General features: G+C 47.5%; 1 protein-coding gene across 1 annotated transcript in view; it reads left to right on the top strand.

The window, feature by feature from the left end:
- Nucleotides 1-207: 207 nt before the first annotated feature.
- Nucleotides 208-21,412, top strand: part of CEP250 (centrosomal protein 250) — a gene marked incomplete at its 5' end in the record, with an annotated part of 31,279 nt that continues 10,074 nt past the window's right edge. The window contains 23 exons of the mRNA XM_061375342.1: nt 208-310; nt 877-1,042; nt 1,761-1,867; nt 2,796-3,023; nt 3,603-3,699; nt 4,179-4,277; nt 5,267-5,428; nt 5,744-5,922; nt 6,254-6,436; nt 7,608-7,752; nt 8,000-8,146; nt 8,330-8,560; nt 9,967-10,160; nt 11,022-11,149; nt 11,338-11,507; nt 12,019-12,162; nt 12,630-12,931; nt 13,541-13,700; nt 14,387-14,699; nt 14,930-15,057; nt 15,317-15,437; nt 16,868-17,022; nt 17,916-20,846. Of these exons, the coding sequence (XP_061231326.1) occupies nt 208-310; nt 877-1,042; nt 1,761-1,867; nt 2,796-3,023; nt 3,603-3,699; nt 4,179-4,277; nt 5,267-5,428; nt 5,744-5,922; nt 6,254-6,436; nt 7,608-7,752; nt 8,000-8,146; nt 8,330-8,560; nt 9,967-10,160; nt 11,022-11,149; nt 11,338-11,507; nt 12,019-12,162; nt 12,630-12,931; nt 13,541-13,700; nt 14,387-14,699; nt 14,930-15,057; nt 15,317-15,437; nt 16,868-17,022; nt 17,916-20,846 (6,593 nt within the window). The remainder of the gene's footprint in view (nt 311-876; nt 1,043-1,760; nt 1,868-2,795; nt 3,024-3,602; nt 3,700-4,178; nt 4,278-5,266; nt 5,429-5,743; nt 5,923-6,253; nt 6,437-7,607; nt 7,753-7,999; nt 8,147-8,329; nt 8,561-9,966; nt 10,161-11,021; nt 11,150-11,337; nt 11,508-12,018; nt 12,163-12,629; nt 12,932-13,540; nt 13,701-14,386; nt 14,700-14,929; nt 15,058-15,316; nt 15,438-16,867; nt 17,023-17,915; nt 20,847-21,412) is intronic.

Here is a 21,412-nt window from a genome sequence, read left to right as displayed (position 1 = left end):
GACCTTGAGTGCTCACTTACCTAGCTGTGAGAGTGCAACCATGGGAGGCTGAGGAGAGCTACTCACTGAGTAACTCCCTTCCTCTCCATAGCCATGGCACTGGTATGCCTGGAAGAAGCCACGAGCTTGCTGGGATACCAAACAAATGGAGAGGAAAGGGATGGGTGCTAACAGTAGTGAAGGGAGCACAAGAATGTAACTAAACAGTTAATATTTCCTTTCTTCTGAAGGGGTCCCTTCCAGGCAGGTGTGAAGAAGATGACCAGAGCCTGGAGAAAGCACTGCTTGAGTTGGAAGAGGAGCATCAAAGGTAAAAGAAAGAAGTGTTCCCTCATACTTGGTATCCTGAATGCTCCTGGAAGTGAGGGAAAACCTAGCTATGGGTACTGCCTGGTCTCCCCAGGGGAAGCAGCTGGGGGAGCTGCTTCAAAGGGAGACAGGTCCTCAGTCTCTTTCTATGGTGCATTTGTAGTGTTGTGTGCTGAATGGCTCTGTTTTGAGCAGGGAAGTTATTCCAGGTGACCTCTAAAGGTCCTTTTCCAGCCTAAATGACTCTGTGGTTCAGTAAGTGACAATGCTAGAGAAAGGTGGTGCATGCAGCGACCAGACAGTACAAGGGGGAGGCAAGACACGAACTGTTGGCATCGTCAAAGTGGAAGAGGAAGGGGGAAGCGAAATTGTAGATGGAAATCTGCAACTATGAAGACTCAAAGCAAACGAGTTTGCTATCACAGAGAGCTCTTAGCTAACCCTAGGAAGCACATTTACTTCCTCTTTGAAAACAAAGTCAGTGCTGAGGGAGTAGGAAGTATATGGCGATGGTGCTCGTGGGTAGCAGTTGTTCAGTGACCTCACTGTTGTTTCTCCCTTCCCCAGGCGTGAGAATCTGGCAGAAGTGAATGCTTTCCTGCGGGAGCACCTTGATAAAGCGAATGAGGTTAATTCAGCCCTCAAAGAAGATGTTGGAAAACTGATGGCAGATTGGATGAGGGCGCGGGAGGAGCTGGAATTGAAGGAGAGTGAATGGCGCCATGAACGTGAGGTAAGGTCGGGCTACGGGAATGTCAGATGCGATGCCAGGGTGGAATGGGAATGCATTTTATTGCTGACGTAGAGAACCTGCTGTGTGAAAGCTGTGGCTACACTGAGGAAGTGTTAGTGTTGACATGCAGAAGATGGGTGTGAAATGGAGGAGTGTGAGGGCATTGTGGTAATGGAAGATGCTCGCCTGCTCTGACCATACTGCTTGCTCTTGAAGGCAAACACTTGCTGTTGCTGGGCACTGAAGGGCAGTCACACAGGAATGCTCTTCTTTTTAGTAGTTCCTAAATCTCTGTCTACAGCAGTGGAAACTGGAGAGGTCTGTGTGTTTTCTGAGTCAGAGTAGGCAAAAGAAGAACAGGATAGGCCTTCCTTACCCATAGCCTGTTGTAAGTAAATCTGACACTCCTCTTGGAGGGACTTACATTTGTCTTCCTCCACCAAGACTGTAGACACCTCCGCAAAGTGAGATGAAGAACCAAGACCAGTTTGCTTTGCTGATAGCCATTCTTGCAGAAGTGTGGATATTCCCTTCTTTGAAGTCAGGTCACAGGTCTACTGATGGTGCTTATGTGGTGCCTTTTCAGTCCTTGATGCCCCAGTTGCAGTAGTTACTAAAGGATACCTGGTGAAAACAGTTGTACCCTCTCGTATCTGAAAGGCTTGTACAGCAGCAGTGGAGGCTAAACTGGCATTTCTTTTTATCTCTGCATGTTTAGCTTTATGACAACTACGTAAGGGGTGAACATAACCGTCTCCTCAGCCTGTGGCGTGAGGTGGTGACCTTCCGCCGGCACTTCCTGGTGATGAAGACTGCCACTGACCGGTGAGTGGAAGCTGAGGCTGGAGCTCTCGCAGGAAGAAGGCAGCTTCCCTTCACACCTCCATGTTACATCACTTGCAGCTAAAGACAGGGTTTCCCCGTTGGCAGTCTGAAGGACTATGCTTTAGGCTATGTTCAGAATCATTTTGTTTGATGCTGGTTTTCAGATAAAACTGAGGGGCTCAGGCTATGAGCAGTGCAGAGGCACTTCTTCAATGTATTTTGCTTAGTTTGGTACCTCTTCCTGTGATTGTTTTCTTGTTCTTTGGCTCTGTGAGTTTCCTTTCTCACCGCTGCCTTCTGCACAAACAAAACCAGTGTAGGTGTAATAGTACGTTGTTGTGGTGTCAGCATGCAATTTCAGAGTCTGGGTTACTGTGAGCCATTTATCTCATTTGATTGCAAGCCTTCCTTAGTGTGTAGAGAGTGCCTGACCTACTAGTTAATTCTTGTGTTATTTGTCCTTCTTTTGTTACAACATTTTAGGCTTGTTCTTACACCGCCTTCCAGAAATGTTTCTTGTGTAGATGTGGTCATGAGCCTCTTAGCCATCCCAAGTGTTGATGCTAATAGGTTGTTTAAGGCTAATCATCTAGGTGTGAATGGTTGGGACCTGGGTGAAATTCTTTGTATCTATTAATGATAATTAGAGTATGTTAATAAGATAGAGCAGGAGCAACAATTAGTAAGAGTAATTTGAGGTCGTTGAAGCCTTCTTACCTCTGTGGACTCCTTCCTTAGCTATCCAGTAATCATTGATCAACTGTCAAGAGGTGTCCTGGTCCCAAAGTGGCAGATGAATGATGTGTCCCCAGCAAAGATGTCCTCTTTCCTGTCACCTTTTCCTGTTGCACAGTTGCATGCTTCCAGAAGTGGGTCAGCTCATAAAGATGGAGCTGTGAACACTAGCTTGCTCTCTGTTCTTCCTCAGAGATCTTACAGAGCTGAAGGCAGAGCAGATGAGGCTTTCTGGAGCTATCCTTGTAAACTGCTCCCATCTAAACCCTGGCATGCAGCTCTGGGAGTCCGTCACTCTGGGTAGACCTGTCCTGAAGGATCAGGCACAGCAGCAAGCAGGACAGAAAATAAACCCTAAGACTGAGGAAGTGATGTGCTTACAAGTTAAGGGGGACCTGGAGAAGAAGCAGCTTCAAGACAGGTAAAGGTGTTTTCAACTTTTTTATTGCCAGCATTATCTTTTGTGGCTGCTTCTTGGATTCATGGATGGGCTATGTTCACATTTAAAACACAGCCCTTCTGCACGGCCTTATTTGTGTCCCTTGTCAAACTATTGCCTTCAACAGAAAGGATAGAAATAAATGTCTGGCTGACAGAAGAAGCTCTTCTGAGTAGGACAAGACTGGGAAAGGGATTGTATATTACAAGTTTTTGCTGTTAACTGATTCTTGGTGAGAAATTGAGACTAGTGTAAAGAGAGCGCTGTCTCTTGTACAGCCCTCTGGCTACCCAGGGCTCTGCTGAAGGAGTTGGGAGGAATTTGCCCAGGGTCATCATAAGCAGTGTAGCACCTCTGTGCTCAGTCTCGCAAGGAGCTGTCAGTACAGAAGGCCTTTGGGGCCAGAAGTGCCATTTTGCAACCGTTTTGAATGTTAACCTATAGAGATGTGGTGTTTTCTGGCTGGACCTTTCTCTGCTATGCTTCTGGGAGCTGCTTAGCTCTTTAACAGGTGATGGTGGGCAGTGCTTTTGGAATGGCACATGGACCTTCTCTTCTCAGGGTGGTGGAGCTCTCAGCCTTGCTTGTACTTTCTCAGAAGGAAAACGAGGAGAAGGAGAAGACCATGAAAACACTGAACAACACTTTGGAGTTACTAGTATGTTTTACTTGTGTTTGGGAGATAGCGCAGTGTTTGCTCTTCAGCCTTAGGAAGGAGGAGTGGCTTCCTCAAGAGACAGTGGCAAAGGTGCTGACTGTGTGGGAACGTGAGGCACATTGCCCAAATATCCCTTGTGTCATGGCACAAGTGGAGTCAGGTGCAGGCAGTGGCAGGGAAGCTGCACACAAGGCAAGTGTCTTCCTCAGGCAGGTACCACCCGTGCTATTCCTTCTGTGATTTAAACCTCCGGGGATCGAAGTTCCTTGGAATTGAGAGTTTGATAGCAGCCTATACAAAGTAGCTGTTGGGCTTTGTGTTCTTGGTTTTAGCAAAGAAGAAATTGAATAGATGTGGGAAGGACTGTATTGGAATCACTCGGGCTGAGGCTTGTCAGCGTGACAATGCTACTGAGGATGGGAATGCTACAGAGGGGAGCAGCTCTTCCTTGCCCACCCTTTCCTTATTTGTGTTCTCAGCAAGCAGGTCGGTTAGAGAAAGAATATGAAGCTTCATTGGCTAAAAGTGCTGCAGAAGAGAATGTTTCCCTCCACAAGCTGATCAAAGCTATAACTGAGGTAAGTACGGAGTTGAGACCACATTCTTGTAAATTTGATTTGAAAGAACTTGAGGAAGGCAACAGACAAGCCCAGGGACTAGATCTGTGTTGTAAACTGTGTTAACTGCTACTGACTGTTTCGTTTTTATACCACTTTTCTGACATAAAACCTGTTTAGAGCTCCCAAGTTGTCCTGTGACACTTCAGGCTGTGTTGGCTGGAAGTTTCAGTACCTTTGCCTTCACCGTCCTGCTAAAGTCTCTCTTGGACTGTGCTTTCTGAGTTCTCTACTTGGCATTTGTATTCCAGTTTTTCTTGGATGCTTCCGCCACCTTCCTTGAGCAATGACTCTGTTGTTCCTCAGGCTTTTATAAAAGGTCAGTGACTCGATGCACTGGCCAGCTCTGCTCCCTCAGTCTGCATCCATTGACCATTATTATGTCCCCAGATTTGCAACTGATCTAACTGTTTAGGGGTAACCCTAACTTAGTCCTAAACTTCACTCTGTGAAGGGGGGTTTAATATCAGATCTCTTACGTAGGCACTCACCAAGTCAGTTTGTTCCCCTTACACCGTTGCTTCTCCTTTTGTGCTACTGCTCTGCGTAATTCTAAACATTAGCTTTTTCACTGCTATTTTCCAGCGTTCATCAGCCTCCTTCTTCCCTGGGCAGCATTAATGTTTCTTTTCCTTGCTATTTCCAGTGTCCATCTGGTGCTTGTGGCTCTAAGAAACTGAAGGAGACCAAAATAATTCTTGAAAGTGTCAAAAAACTGGGTGTACAGGCAGCCTCCAGCCGCTTCACACTTGTCTCTTCTTGTTTATAGTAGCTGTATTCTCTGAATCCCTGGTGTGTTTGTAGCCATAGGGGCAAAGCTTCTTTGTGGACTGATGGAATGAGAGAACTGAGTTTTTAATGGCTTTGTGGTGAAGTGGGGGGAAAAAGAGAACTAGATAAAGAAAAGCAAGTAGAATGAAAAAGAGCAACAGCTTGATGTGGTCTTTCAGGTGGTGTTAGACGACAGTGACAGCATGGTCAGCATTGCCTCCACTGCGAGTTCCCAGCACATCGAGTCTAGCAACATCCTCTCTTCTCGGAGCTTCACTGATGCAGAGCATGCCTTTGTGTTGGTGCAGGAAGCACTGGCAAGGAGGCGAGGGGCAACACAGGTGAGACTTTGTGCTTGTCTTCACTGCTGGCCGCAGGCTCAACTGCTAATGCCTCAGTTAGCTTGAAACCTTTTCCTTTCCTTAGCCAGTTCAGCTGGTTCCTTTCTAGCCTTCCCACTCTTGGTCCTGTACTGTCTTGCCAGTGCCACCACCTCTGTGCTCTACTGCTTTTCTCTCCTTGATCTCCAACCCTTATCGTAGACTTTTGCCTTCGGGTGAGCTGTCTCTCTGCTTGCTGGTTCTCTCACCTGTCTGGAGCCATCTTCCCTGTTCCTTATTGCTTGTTTGTGCTCTTTTGCTCCCCATCCTTTGCAGGCCCTAAAAGAAGAGCTTTCTGCCAGGCAGGACGCTATCAATGACCTGCTGCACCAGCACAGAGAGCAGGAAGGGAAGTGCAGGAGGCTGCAGCAAAGGATCGAACAAGTGGAGGAGGAATGCAAGACGTCCAGCAGCCACCAGCAGCACCTCCAGTCTCTGGTAGAAGCACTCAGAAGGTGAGTGTTTCCTCCTGCTCTTGTGTTCTACAGGCAATCTGCTTCCAGTTTTGGGAGTTCATAGGTGTTTTGGGCAAAGAACTTGCCTGCCCTCCAGTGTGTATGCCTCCCTCTTGATGTGCTGCTTCTCTGAGTTCTTGTTCTTTGGGTGCCCTTTCCTAGCCAGTGAATGAAAGCAAAAGCCTTCCTTTCTCTTTCCCTCTTCAGTTACCTTGCGAGGGGAAGAGCAAGTTCCTCCTTACCGTGCTCCCTACAATTCCATCCTGGAATGATGAAAACGGGATTTGTGACTTTCAGGCCACTTCATTGTAACTGAGCCTTGTCTCTGCAGTGACTGTGCAAACCTGGAGAAAACCAGGGAAGAGTTACAGCAACAGCTTGAGGTAACAGAGCAAGAGGCCTCACGTCTGCGTCAGAGTAACACTGAACTGCAGCTGAAGGAAGATTCAGCCCAGGGGGAAAAGGCGGAGCAGCAGCAGGCACTGGAGAGAGCACATCATGACAAGGAGCTCCTGTGAGTGTTCAAGCTTTCTCTGGGCACTGCTGGGCTTTAGGAGGCCCACATAAAGATAATAAATTTTGCGTGCTCATCATTTGTAGCACAGAAATGGGAAGGGAGCACATGGGCAGGTCTGGCTGCCTCCTTGTGCATCCTTTATAACCCTTTAAAAACATCATTCCAAACCTGACCTGGATAGCTGGTGACAGGCACAAGCTGGGACAAGAGAGGTTCAAGCTGGATTTAAGGAGAACAGAAACTGGAACCGTGAAGGCAGTCATGCAGCAGAACAGGTTGCTTAGAGAGGTTGTGTAGATTCCATCCCTGGAAATTCGGAAGACCAAACTGGATGAAGCCTGAGCAGCCTGGACTGATCCCCTAGCTGAGCCCAGCTGTTCTGAGCTCAAGCTTGGGCTAGAGGCCTCCTGTGGTCCCTGCCAGCCTGAATCATCCTGTGACCCTATGGTTATCAGATTGGGAATTCACACACACCTCTTCAGCACATAGATTCCAGGCTCTTTCATTGTTTGGCTGCTGAAGGCAAGAGTAATTGTGGGACTAGGGAAGGGGTAATGGGTTCAAACTTCAACAGGGGAAGTTTAGATTGGATGTAAGGAATAAATTCTTTCCTGTGAGGGTGGTGAGGCACTGGAATGGGTTGCTCAGGGAAGCTGTGAATGCTTCATCCCTGGAGGTGTTCAAGGCCAGGCTGGACAGAGCCTTGGGTGACATGGGTTAGTGGGAGGTGTCCCTGCCCATGGCAGGGGGGTTGGAACTGGGTGATCTCAAGGTCCTTTCCAACCCGAACTATTCTAGGATTCTATGACTACGAATCTGACTTAAAAAGTCTGTCTTGGCCAAAGCAGTTTGGGAAGCTGTAGGCAATACCTCAAAAAGGAGGGCGAGAACGAACAGGCAGGAAGCTGTTCAGTTGAACTGAACTTTTTGGAAATGTTCTGTGATTTCTGGAAGCTTGTTTTACTTTCTCAATGGCAAATGTTTCACCTCCATAAGTGACAAAGAGCGATGCGGCTCTAGTCAGAAAATCCCAGCATTCCTTAGGTGTACGCAGAAAGCTGTTAGGAGTCATTCATACTGCCATGTCCTGGGCATGGTAAGTATCTGGGTTTTGGAAATGAGAATGTATTTTACATTAAAAACTTGTTTGTCTTTCCCCTTGTCCTAGACTGAAGGACTTAGCTGCACTTGAAGGAAAAAATTCATTATTACAGAGTGAGTTGTTAATTGCAAGAGAGACACTGGAGGAATTGCACCTTCAGAGGGATCTGCTGAAGCAGGAGAAACATGAGCTTACCATGGCACTGGAGAAGGTATGGTCACCTTATTCCTAGGTAGCACCTGTGGGAGAGGGAGCTGTGACAGCAAACCCATCACCGATGCTGTTTCTGGCAGTAGAAGACAGGGAAAACGGTGATCACGCCATACGGGCTCTCTGGGGTAGTGCTTATTGGGAGTGCTGAACTGGGAGTACATCAGAGACCTAAAAGGGGATCCGGAGCTGCTGCTGGAAGTCAGGGATTTTCCTGCCTTTGTTGTCATGTTCTTTTGTCCCTTCAGGCAGAGCAGTCAGTGGCAGAGTTGACAGGGGCTCAGAATAAGCTGAGTGCTGAAACAGCTGATCTACGTGTTGCAACAGTGAAGATGAGCAGCATCAATGAAGCTCTTGCATTGGATAAAGTGCAGTTGAACCAACTTGTGCTGCAGGTGAGCAGAGTTGCCAAAGATCTTGCCAGGAGTTTGTCTCCAGTTGCTGCTGCTTCTCAGGCTTCTTGCCTTTCAACAGTGTGATCGACAGAATATGGAAATGTTCCTGCATCTGTTCAAGCCAAACCTCCTATGGAATAAAGGTTCCTGTACTTTATTTCCTCTGTGCTTCTGTGATTGTAGCTGGAGCAAGAGAATGAAGCTCTGTCAGTGAAAGTGGATGAGATGGAGAGAGCAAAGATCTCTGGCCAGGATAAGCTGAGCTTGTGTGAAAGAACAAGTGAAGAGCTCAGCACAGAGAAAGCCCATCTGGAGCAATTGCTGAAGAAAGCAGAGGAGGAACAGGAGGGGCTGCGGGTAGAGCTGAGGACCCTGGCAAAGGAGAAGGCAGAAACCCAAGAGAAACTCAGTCAGGTGAGACCAAAAACCTGTTGCTTTCTGGGTGGGCTTTTGACTGCTTGGCTCAGTGTAGCTCTGTCTGTTGGATTTTGTAATGTTTTTGTCAAGGAGACCCTTGGTAGTGCTGGAGATCACAAAGCTTTTGGTTCCTTCTTGTTGGAAACATTGGTGGCTTGCAGAGCTGGTCTGCAATTCTCTGTGTTGTCCTCTGCTTCTGTGGATTCTTTTAATCCACCGGCCTGTGTTGACCTCCTTTTTGGCTTTTGCTAAGCTGCAAGGAGATGATTGTGTTGTCCATGAATCTGAGTGCGGCTCCTACTCTCATATGTGTCAAAAGAAACAAAGTGTGTAGCTCTGAGTCCCTTTTCTGGAGCAAAACCCAGGGCTGCGTGTTTCTGTTTATGCTTTTTATGATGAAATCTGCCACTTTCAAAACTCAGTTTCTTTGAGCCTAGAGAGCAGGACACAGCTGCGAGTCAATGCCTGCTGGTTTGTACCGCTACGAATGGGAATGACATCTTGCAACTGTTGAAACTGTATTTTAAGGCACACACGCAGCTTTGTGGCTGGAAAGCTGCCTGGGAAAAAGGACCTGGGAGGGATGCTAGTCAACAGGCAAGTGAACATGAGCCAGCTTGTGCCCAGGTAGCCAAGAAGGCCAAGAGCATCCTAGCCTGTTATCAGAAATAGTGTGGGCAGCAGGATGAGGGAGGTGATCATCCGTCCCTCTGTAGTGGGCAATGATGAGCCTGCGCATTGAATCCCATGTAAGTTCTTGGCCCCTCACTACAAGAGAGACACTAAGATGCTGGAGTGTGTCCAGAGAAGAGCAACAAAGCTGGTAAAGGGTCTGGAGCACAGGTGTGATGAAGGAGCAGTTGAGGGAACTGGGGTTGTTTAGCCTGGAGAAGAGGAGGCTCAGGGAAGACCTCGCTCCCTACAGTTACCTGAAAGGAGGTTGTAGTGAGGTGGGGTCAGTCTCTTCTCACAAGGGACAAATGCTTGGACAAGAGGAAACAGCCTCAAGTTATGCTGCACGAGGTTTAGACTGGATGTTCTGAGCAGTTGCTTTTGCTCAACCTCTCCTGCAACTTCCCAGCATGGGAATAGATTCTGATAGGGTTCTAGTTTGCAGGGGCAGTTCTGGAAGATGCAATGGTTCTGCACAGAACACAGGATGTGTGTTTGCCCTGAAGGAGCTGTCCGGTCCCAGGCAACCCAGTATGGCCTTACTTGTCACTTTCCAGTTAACAGTGCCTTTTGGCACTTTCCTCTTGGCAGCCCAAGGTATTAGTGCAGCGTGCAGGTGATGCTCTGAAGCTTTCAGCCCACAGTACAGGAGTTCTTTCTCCTCTGGCTCATTCGGAGCTGGCACTGGATGGCTCTGCACACAGCTCTCACTGTATCTTGTCCTGTTTCAGGTTTACCACCAGCAAGAGTTGGCCAGAGGTGACCTGGAGCAGCTGCGCCAGGAGTCCTCTCGCCAAGAGCACGCGCTGGCCAAAGCGTCCAAAGAGAAGGAGCTGCTGGTACATGAGAAGGCTGCCCTAGAGGTGCGACTGGCAGCCGTGGAGAGGGACAGAGAAGGCCTTTCAGAGCAGCTGGAAGAGGCCAGGTAAAGGCAGGGAGGAGACCCTAGGCAGGATGTTCTCAAAGGTCTGTAATTACAGAGGTGGGAATCATTACTCAAGGATTCATTGCATCCTGTGTGCTTCTTGGGTGTTTTCCCCTTCCATGGACAGAAAATGGAAGAATCTTGAGCAAAATGGAAAAAAGAGTATACCAGGATTTGTATCAAAGCTTCTCTTTAAAAGAGTGCCAAGCTGTTTGGGCTATTGCCTGCATGATTAGCAATGCTTAGAGAAAAGTAGCAAGTTTCCCCTTGAACTTCCAGCAGTTTGAACTGAAGGGTACCTGTCTCTCCCAGGTAGTATTTGTTCAGACAAAATCTAGTTCAGATTTGTTACAAACGCTGCACGCATGAGACTTTACTGTATCATCTGATGTATTTCTTTAGTCCCTTTTAAACAGGGAAGCTGGAAAATCACCTACCTAGAGCTAGATCATGAACTCCACTAAAATATCATGACTCAGCCAGGGAAATACTCGTTCTGTCCCCTGCACAGCTACTTGTAAGGGCTGTGAGCAGAGGCTGGGCTTTTGCTGGCTGGTGCAGACTGTGGGCAGAGCTACCCATGTGTCATAGATCAGACAACAACAATTTAAGATTTGGCTACTGAGATCCAGTTCAAGTGGTCTTACTGTGCATTGTAGGTCACAAGGAAGGCCCGGGCGTTCCCTCAGAGGGGCCTGCATTGCTATTTTAAATGGTATGAATATGCTCCCTGAATACAACTTTCCATGCAACCCATTTTCCGTACTCATGGGTAGGGATCTTGAATGGTTTCTTGCTGGAGTAACTCCTTGTGGGTGTCAGGAGCAAGAAACTCATTTCTCTTTGTATCCTAACTTGCAGGTCAGTGAAGGAGACCCTGGAATCGAGCCTGTTTGAGGCTCAGCAGCACTTATCTCAGGTGGAAATTTCCAGGAGTCAGCTGGAAGTGCAGCTGCACGCAGTCACGCAGGCCAAGGAGGTGATACAAGGTGCGAGCTTCATGTGCTTGGTTTCTGGTGACCCTTCTGCCCAGAGAAGGTGGTATAATAATAGCTCCCTGCAGTGCTTCTGAGGAGTGAAGGATCTGGAGGGAGATCCCTCCTACACTGAAATTCACATTCAGTAATGTCAGCACCGTTTCTTTGTAGGCTCTGAATGCTGCCCTTTGTGTTTGCAGGGGAAGTGAAGTGCCTTCAATGGGAGCTGGAAACAGAGAGATCTCTGATGAGGCAGGAACGGGAAGACATGACACAACAGCTCCTGCAGACAGAGCAACAGTATGACAGTACTCTCAAACTGTGTCAAAGCGATCATGAAGTGGAAATAAACAAGCTCCTGCAAGACCTGGTAGGGACCAATACGGGTCTGAATTCCTCCAGCAAGCTTTGTGGGCTGGCTTTAGATTAATAATAGCCTGAGGGTGTGAAATGGCATCTGTCGTAAGCCACATGTTGCTAGGCCAGGCAGCAGAGCCAATGGCTTGTACTTGAAGACATGTCGAGACCCACAGGCCTATGGTGGGACAGTAAGTGCAGGCACAGATTCAGCGTGGGCCTAAGACGAGTTCAGCAGAGGGTTGCAGCAAGGGGGTAGGATCTTACCAGACTCCTGTCTACCATGGAGGTGACTCCTGACCTTGCTGGCCACTGCTGTCACAGAAGCTTTGTTCCATTATTTCTGTCCTTTCACGTGGTCAACAGAGGTGCTAAATTTGGGCTTGAAGCATCTGTAACAGACCTGGTGCTTAAGTTCATGGCCTGTCTTGTGACTAGATTATCAGGCTACTGGTTCCTTTACTCAGGAAGAAGCTGAACCTGATGGCCAGTCCCAGTAACCTGCTCTCCATTTGTGCTTACAGAACATCACAGAAAAGCTGCAAGCGGAGCTGCAGGAAGCTCAGAGTAAGATCAAGGCAGTGGAGAAGCAGCACAAAGAAGAAATTAAAACCATCAAAGAGGAAGCGAATGTCCTTCTTCAGCAGAGAGATGCTCTACAGAAACAGGTGACTGAAACAGCAGTAGCTACTCCAGTCATCAAATAGGTGGCCTCTAGTTGGTCTCCATCTTGCCTTTCTGTTGCAAGCAGCAGGCTGATGGGGTAGTCCCTCGGGCTGCCATCATCCTGTGGTCTCCATCTCCACTGGTCTGAAGGAGACTTGCCGATCAGCTGAATCTCAGCTGCTGCTCTGGAGATACGAGCTAGTCCTTTGGCCTGTTTGCTAGAATGAATCCATCATCAGAATGGATTTCTGCTGGCCTGTTGCTGCTAGCCTTGTTTTTTAAGGTGTTTTTCAGTTGAACATGATGACCCACTCTGCTTTTTTAAGCAAGTTGTCTCTCTCCATTGTGGATCCAGTATTTTCATGCTAGGGTGAAATTTCAAGTTGTTCTTTCCTTTTGCACACACTGTGTGATATGGCTGCCGGGGACAAGCTGTAGTCTTTGACTGCTTTGTTACGTTTTACTTGAGGTGGAGGAGTTGACATCTCAGCTGGCAGCCTCTGAAGAGTCCCAGCAAGAGATTGGCCGCAAAGCTCAACAAGATCTGAGTGAGGCTCAGGAACTGTCAAGACAGAAGGTGCTGGAGGTTGTGCACCTGCAGAAGGTCCTGGAGGAGAAGAGGAGTCAATGGGAGGAGGTAGAACATCGAAACAAGGAGCTGCAGGTGTGTCTGCAGTCCTTGGAGGGGGAAAGGAGTCGATGGGAAGAAGTAGAGCGTCACAACGCAGAATTTCAGGCCTCACTGAAGGTCCTAGAGAGCGAAAAAGCCAGGTAAGTGAAAGCCTGTGAGACTCTCCAGTCTGTTTAATGGATTCCCTCTTCCAGATCTTTGCATATAAAAGGGGTTGTGGCAGCATTTCTGGCAAAGCAGAGCTCTGAACTCCCCATGTAGATGTCTCATTCTCTCGATGCGTTTCATTTTCATTTCTTTTAATCCTTCAATGCCACTTTTTCTGAAGACAATGGCTTTTGGAGTAGTCCTTTCCTTAAAAGGTGTTTTGTTAAATCAGCATGTTAATAGCGTAAATGGAACTTTCAGGTGTTTCAAACCTGAAACACACCAAAGGAGGCAGGAAAGCTGCAGTACAATGAGTAGATAGATCCATCGGCTCCACCTTGGGTCCAGTAAACTTTAAATGTTAGGGCTCTGTATCAGTCTTCCACCCTGACACCTTTGGTTGGCAGAAGCCATCTTAAAACCATGATTTTGAACTGAGCTGGATTCCCCTGTGGGGCACACAAGAAACAAGAGTGCTGAACAAGCAGCCTGGTTGTGTAGACAAACCTCAGCCAAAGCAATTTTCCCCGTGGTGGTGGAAGTCCTAAGAGTTTATTAAACGTTTTACTGTGTAGTAATGGCTTGCATGCTCTCTCTTTCAGGCTGACCCTGTCTCTGGAGGAGAAGGAGCTGAGCCTCAAAACCCTGGAAGAAAAGAACTTTGCCCAGTGTAACGAGGTGTCTCAGCTTCTGTCTGCCATTCAGCAGGCCCAGCAGCTCCATTCAGACCACAGAAGAGAAATAAAAGAGCTCAACAACCAGGTGACCTGGGCACTAGCATCCTCTTCTCCAGGGACAGCTTGTAGGCCCCAATTTGTTTTCCCTCCCAACAACATACACTCCTGTATTCTGCCCGGAGACATTGAGGCATTAACTCTCTGAGGAGAAATGGAAGACTCCTTTGGAGCTTCCCAGGCTCTCTATTACAAATGTTGTCCCCAGATGGTGTTTCTACCTCTATTGGGCACTAAGCAGCCTGGTTATTGCAGAAGTGGTTATTGCAGTCTGTGGAAGGTGCAGCCAGATCATCTGGCCTTTTGGAGACGCACCATAAAGGATGCTGATAGTCTTCCCTTCTACTCCCAAGCATCCCTGGAAGCCCCACCCTCCATGCAGGGGTGCTTGATTTGCCACCTCGCTCTCTAACCAGCCCCTCTTCCCCACAAACCTGTCTCCCCACACAGGAGAGCTTCATTTCTGAGGTTGGAAAGCATGAAAGCCAGACAGTTTGGCCATTCATTTTGGGGTGGGGAAACTTCTTTTTAGCCCCTTAGCCTCCGCATACCTGTTCCTAGCTGATTTTGCTCTGTTTGAGTCCTTGGCTTTGAGCTTTCTGTTTCTGATGTGGTTTTTGCTTGAAGTGATTTTTTTCCTTCATTCCTTCTACTTCCCGCTCTGCTGCCTCAGCAGCAGCACTGTCCCTGAGGCTCTGTGCATCTGTGTTACAGATCCAGTCACTGCAGGAGGTAGTGCTGGAGAAGGAGGCTGGCCTGGCAGCTCGGGAGAAGCAACTGCTGCAGGATCTGGAGGAGTCCCAAGCAGGCGAGCGGTGCTTGAGGGACTCTCTGCACGTGCTGGAGGCTGAGATGTCTGAACTGCAGCTGAGGCTTTGTAGCACAGAGAACAGAGCAAAGGCACTGGCCATGGAGTGTCAGCAGGCTAACAGTGCCCACTGTGAAGCCCAGTCCCAGTTGGACAAACTGCACTTGGTTCTGCACCGCACGATCTGTGACAGCAGAGACTTAGTCACTTGGAGTCCAGGCAAGTGTGGGAGACTGGGTTAACAAGTCTATAGAGCACGTAGAGGAGAGCAGATGGAAGGAGGTGTGGTTCTTTGCAATCCTGATAGGATAGAATCATCCTTTCAGTTTAGGCTGACTCAAGCCTTGGGAAGTTTTAAAGGCACTGCCACCTTCTCCAGTGAATACAGAGACCTCATGTGTTGGAGAGCCTTCAATTTGATCTTGAAACAGAATGGCTTCTCTCTTCAGAACAGGGCCATATCTGGGATGTGACTGTTTCTCAGGCCAGGGACCTCCCTGCAGAGCTCACAGTGGACAGAGTGGCAGCAGCCCTGCAAGACCTGCGCCAGCACCTGAAGCAGACGCAGCTTGATCTGGTAATGTGTGTCCATTGCATCCAGAAGCCCTGTACCTCTGCTAGACTGAACTGACAAGCAGATTGCTAAAGCCAGAACGGCTGTAAATTCTTACAGGTCAGGTTGTCTTGCTGCTGTAGGGAGAAAGGGGACTCATGATCACTTGTACTGTCCAGTTGTCCCCTCCTGCTGTGGCTGTTTCTGTCTTGGTGTTTGCACATCTTTGTCTCCTGCCAGCAGTGGCTCTGTGAGGTGATACTTCCCTTCTTCCCCCTTCCAGAGTGATTCAAGGAGGAAGATCCAGGACTTTGAGCTGGAGCTGAGTGAGAGGCAAGCTGAGAGGGACCATTTCAGTGCCCACAATCAAGAGCTGCAGAAACAGTTGGCTCAAAGCCAAGAAGGTACAGCTCCTCCTTTCCAACCCGCTGACTGTCTGACCGGCAGGGATCTCTCATGGCAGGCAGGGGAAACACACAGTGCCTGGAGATGGGAAGAGAAGGAGAACAACAAGCATGACACTCACCAATAGAACCATGTGAAGGCTTTTCATGGAGTAAGATCCAATGTGCTGCTGGTGATAATGTGCAGACGTGGTGCCTTTCAGGTTGCATGTCGCTGCTAAGAAGGTGCAGCTAGATGCCTCACAGCATCCTTCTCTGTATACTCTTTAAAAGCACCAACCAGCTAAAAGCCTTGTCTGTATTGACTTCATTTTCCTCTTAGATGGCAGAATCACAGAGCATTAGTTCAGTGTTGAGCTACTGTGTATGTGTGAGCTTGTCCATCCTTCTTACCTGTTTTCTTGCTGATATTGATCTCATGTCTGAGCTCATTGCTGTAGCAAACATAGGTTTTTACATCCCTAGCCACTTCTTTCTTATGCCTTTGGTACCGTATTAACATTGTGTTTATCTATAAACTGTTTTAATGTGTAGCTATCACCTCTTCCTCTAATCCCTGGGCTCGCTCAGAGCCTCCAGGGTATTGGCCTCTCTATATCACATATGGACAGGCATCGCTGCTCCTTTCACTGTCCTTGTTTTCCCACTCTCCCCATGAGATTTGCTTTCTCATCTCACGTCTTGTTTTCCTTGTCTCAGACTACAGGAACAGGGAAATGTGGTCATTGCTCAGTGCCTCCCTCACAGCTTGTCACTTACTCATGTAGTACCTTTACCTGATCAGTATTTCTTCCTGTTCCCTCTATAAGATGGAACTATCCATCATTTTTCAGAGTCTATGGGACAGTTTCCAAAGCCGTAGAGCATCACTGTTTCTGCAACATCTATAGTTCTTACTACAGATGGTAACAGCTTGTAGACTTTAAATTCTATCACTGGATGGATCCTGCTTGTCCCACTTGGTTCTTTCCATCTTTAGTTCCTATCTGTTAGTTTAGTTTGTACACTTCAAGTACAACATTGATGTCTGTCCTCAATAAAATCACTTAAGCCTTCCCAGCCAATTAACTGTGTCACAGTCAGCCTTCACTTTTGCTGCTTCTTCCTTTTCATTTAGGACACTAGATCTGACTCTGATCTACTGGCTCTCTCCTTGTTTCATAGATGTCAGTTCTACCTGCATCTGACGCTGTGGGTGATGTGCTGCCATGCTCTTAGCCCTGGCCTTTCACCAAGCAGAAGAGCAAACACGTTTTCACATTCTTTTGAACCTTGCCACTTTAATTCTTCTTTTCTCTGACTGAATTTTCCTTGATTTATGCCTGCTTTGAAAGTCCTTGTGGGCCTGGAAACCGCAGGCAGACAGATATTACATTTTCTCTGTCCTTTGGTCTTGCTTTCCCTTTCACCTTCACCTTTACTGCTTGCAGAGGCACAGATGGCAGAACACAAGAAGAACTCTCTACAAGCTGTCCTGCAGGAAGAGGCCGCTGCTTTAAAGGAGGAGGCTATGACTCTACGTCAAGAGGTGGCATCTTTGGAAAGGAAACTTGAGAGCGCTGAGGAGCAAAGAAAGGATGTCCTGGTGAGGCTGGCAGATGCTGTGAAAGGTCATTTCTTACATTTCCTTGGCCTTCTGTTAAGAATTCTAAAAGAGCAAGTTTTTCAGTTTAGCTTTTCCAGTTGCATCCTTCTAAGTAGGAAAAGATGCTGCAGTCACATAAAACCCCAGTTATGATTCAGGGTGCTTCTTTTCCTCAATTCTGGAGACTTTTGCCTTGAAGCTTTACTGAAAGTAATTGTCAAACTTATCTGTATTTGCAGTTCATGCTGTGTCCAAATCTGATGTAGATTTTTAAATACTGATCTGGAAAGGGGAGAGAAGACAAAGTCTGCTAACAGAGAAAAGTGTTTGGTGTTACCCATCTGAGAGCAGACATTGGAGAGAAAGGAGAGAAATTTGAGAAACCACAATGCTGATCCAGCTAAATATGTATGTCTGCAAGGGGAAAACTAGACCTGGTTTCAAACACAGAATGACAGACACTGATCTGATTATTAGTCCTTCAAGAGAGGACGGTGGGGTTCTAGAGGATGAATCCGTGACAGTTCTGCACAATAGAAGTTTAAACAAATAATAAAAAGGGAAATGAAGTGTTCTCTTTTTAGTTCCTAATAGAGCGGCATCATCAAGCCACTGCCTAAATCGTGCTTCATCTGGACTTTAAATCCTGGCTGCAGTTCTGGCAGCTCCTCCCCAAGAGAATACACTGGAGCTAGGTTCAGGGAAGGGCAAAAAGGAAGGTGGAACTGGCTGTGTCAGCTGGGAAAGATGCAATGTATAGGGTGGCACAGCATCTCAAGAGGAAGGGTGAGAGCAGGCAGCCTTTGACTGCCACTAGAGCAGGAGTCAAATCCAATATGAAAAGCAAAGCCATAGCAATGGAATGATTGAGCCTTTTTCTCCCTGTTTCACAGCACGAACGGGACAGACTGCAGGCAGTTAAAGAGAAACTAGCAGGTGAGATAAAACTTCTTCAGGAATCAGTGTCAGCCTCTGAAGCTCGAGCAAACACAGCAACAGACATGAACCACTGCCTCGAGCAAGAGCTTCAAACAACGTTGTCCCTCTTAAAAATGAAAAATGAGGAAGTGGAAACCCAGCAGGAGAGAATCCAGATGCTCCAGAAAGAGACATCGGAGATAAAAGCTTTGCAGGAGACCCTCGCTCATATGACTGCCATCCTGTCAGAGAGGGAGGCAGAAGTGAAGTTATACCAGGAACAGATGGGAATGCTGGAAAACCAGGAAGAAGTGCATAAAGCTACTCTTGGTCAGTTTGTTAAGGACATAAGAGAGAAAGAACAGAAGGTGGCATCCCAGCAAGAACATATACTGGAGCTGGAGAAGCAGCAAGAAAAACAAAGGATTGCTGTCAGCAAGGTGAGCAAAGAACTGGAGGAGAGAGAGGGGGAGATCAGATCCCAGCAAGAGCAGATACGGGAGCTGGAGAAGCAGCGAGAACTGCAGAGGACTGCTGTCAGCAAGGTGAGCAAAGAGCTACGGGAGAGAGAGCAGGAGATCAGGTCCCAACAAGAGCAGATACAGGAGCTGGAGAAGCAGCGAGAAATGCAGAGGGCTGAGGTGAGAAAGATGGGCAAAGAGCTGCAGGAGAGAGAGCAGGAGATCGACTCCCAGCAAGAGCAGATGCAGGAGCTGGAAAAGCAGCGAGAACTGGAGAGGACTGCTGTCAGCAAGATGAGTATAGAGCTGCAGGAGAGAGAGCAGGAGATCAGGTCCCAGCAAGAGCAGATACAGGAGCTGGAGAAGCAGCGAGAACTTCAGAGGACTCAGGTGAGAAAGGAGCTGGAGGAGAGGGACCTGAAGATCTGTTCCCAGCAAGAGCAGATACAGGAGCTGAAGAAGCAGTTAGAATTGCAGAGGACTGCTGTCAGCAAAGTGAGCAAAGAGCTGGAGGAGAGGGATCAGGAGATTAAATTCCAGGAAGGGAAAATAAAGATGCTAGAACAACACGGTGCATCGCAAGTGAGAAATCTGCTTCTGGATCTGGATCATATGAAAGGAAACTTGAAGGAGAAAAACTCAGAGCTTGTGTCTCTTACTCAGCAAATCCAAGAACTGGAAATGCACAGAGACCAGGTGAAATCTCTGCAGGCAAGCCTTGAACACCTGAGGGCAAGTCTCAGGGACAGTGAGAGTGAGTGTGATTCTCAAAGGGATCAGTTAAGACTCTTTCAGCAGTACAAGGAGCAGCAAGAGGGGCAACTTCGAGAGCTTCATGGTGAAGTGGAAAAGATGGCACTTTCCTTATCTAAGAAAGATCAAGAGCTTGAGTCACAACAAAAACAAATCCAGGAAGCTGAAGAAACCATGGAAATGCAGTTGAGGACTCTCCGTGACCAACTGGACCAGACCTTAGAAACCTTAAAAGAAAAGGACAGACTCATAGACATCCAAAAGCAACAAACGAGGAGCTATGAGGAAAAAACAGAAGAAAAGATGAATGTCTTACACAGAGACTTAGAATACACTAAGGCAATACTGAAAGATAAGGATTTCATGATTGAATCTCAGAAGAAAGTGATTGAGACCTTCCAAAACCAGGAACAAGACTCTGAAGAGCAGAAGAAAATTCTGCAGCATCTTGAAGTGGCACTGAAGGAAAAGGAGCAAGAAATTTTGTCCCTTAGAAAGCAATGTGAGGCGTGCAGGGGAAAGGAAGAAAAACTTGAAGCTGAGCGAACAGATCTTCAAGCTACAGAACTGGCTCTGAAAGAAAGAGAAAAAAGGATAGGGGTTCTGGAGGAGGCTGTCTCTGAGCTTCAGCAGCAAAAAGAGGAAGCAGCAATGCAGGCTAAAGCCATACTGCAAAAACTAGAACATGCGGAATCTTCTCTAGAAGCTAAGGATCAAGAGATAATATCTTTGCAGGAGCGTGTGCAGGACCTTCAGGAGCAGAAGGAGTTAGAAGGCAAGCAAGCCAAGAGTCTAGAGCAGGATCTAGAAGAAATGAGTGGGATGTTGAAGGAGAAGCGTTTGGAGTTCCTCGAGCAGACAGAGCAAATGAGCATGTTACAGCTTCAGGGTGAAAGCATGAAAATAGCACTAAGATCATGCCAGAAGCAAGTGAGTCTGCTTGAGGAAGTGGTGAGGAAGAGGGATGAAGACAATGAAGCTCTGAAACAAAAACTCCAGCACCAAGAAGAGGAATTAAAGACCTTGCAGAATCTCCAGCTTAGGCTAACTGAGAGCACCGAGGCAGTTAGACATCACGGAGAGCACGAGAAGGTCCTGGAAGAAGTCTTGTGTGAGAGGGAGCGAGAAACCAAGGCTCACGGTGAGCAAGAAGAGTTAGAAAAGGAAGTAAGAGCTCTTCAGGAAGATCTCCAGCGTGTTCAGCAGACTCTGACAAAGAAGGAGGAAGAGATAAAGTCCCAGCAAGACAGAGTCAGGAATTTAGAGAGGGCTCTGACAGGAAAAGAAGAAGAGCTTCAGAGGCAAAGCAAACTCCTAAAACAATTCACATCAGTTTTGCAATGGAGAGATGAAGGGGACACGCTAAAGAAACTAATCCAAAAACTCCCAAAGTGGGAGGAAGTGGAAGCAGAGAAGAAGAGAGTGCTCCAAGAGAGAGACCATTCCTTGCAAAGGCAGAAGGAGCTAACCCAGCAACTGGAGTATGAAAGGAAGGCAAAGGGGAAAGAATTGGAGCGTGTGATTGCTATTTTGAAGCAGACTGAAAGTGGAGAAATTGAATGGAAGGAGAAAGCACAAGCCCTGACTCTTGCCCTCAGGAAGTGTGAATTGGCCAATGGGACTTTGAGGAAAGAAATAGCCATTCTTCAGACTGCGGTTTCAGAGAGGGACACGGACCGGTTTCATCACCAGGTAGGCGCTATGATTGTTCATCAGTCAACTCAAAGATCTACAAAGGATTCTAATGTTGTTTCCCATAAATATACGAGAATATATATCCCCATGAACATACAGTCTGCTTAGCCAAAAAGGGAGCTTGCTGTTAAAATTAACTCAAATGCGAAAGCTGGGGATGGGTATTTGGTTCTCTCTTATTGGGCAAGCTTAGGCAAGACGTTGTGGTTCGGATTTGGCATGGAAAGGGAAGGGCTCATTTGAGCAGACTGATGTGCTAACTTTACAATTTCTTGCTAATGGCTGCTCTGCAGCGACGTTGATGGTGCTTAGAGGACCATCTCTAAGCTGGAGACCAGTAATCAGTGGTGTCCCCAGGGATCGGTGTTGGGACCGGTCTTGTTCAACATCTTTGTCGCTGACATGGGCAGTGGGATTGAGTGCGCCCTCAGCAAGTTTGCCGATGACACCAAGCTGTGTGGTTCGGTTGATACGCTGGAGGGAAGGAATGCCATCCAGAGGGACCTTGACACGCTTGTGAGGTGGGCTGATGCCAACCTCTTGGAGTTTAACCATGCCAAGTG

Source organism: Neopsephotus bourkii, unplaced genomic scaffold (assembly GCF_033783945.1).
Source record: "Neopsephotus bourkii isolate Nb327-2 ecotype Australia unplaced genomic scaffold, CSIRO-AGI_Nbou_v1 NB_1663, whole genome shotgun sequence".
In the NCBI taxonomy this organism is placed as follows: Eukaryota; Metazoa; Chordata; class Aves; order Psittaciformes; family Psittacidae; genus Neopsephotus; species Neopsephotus bourkii.
The sequence above is the reverse complement of the archived record's forward strand: the minus strand, read 5'-3'. Positions and strand labels throughout refer to the sequence as shown.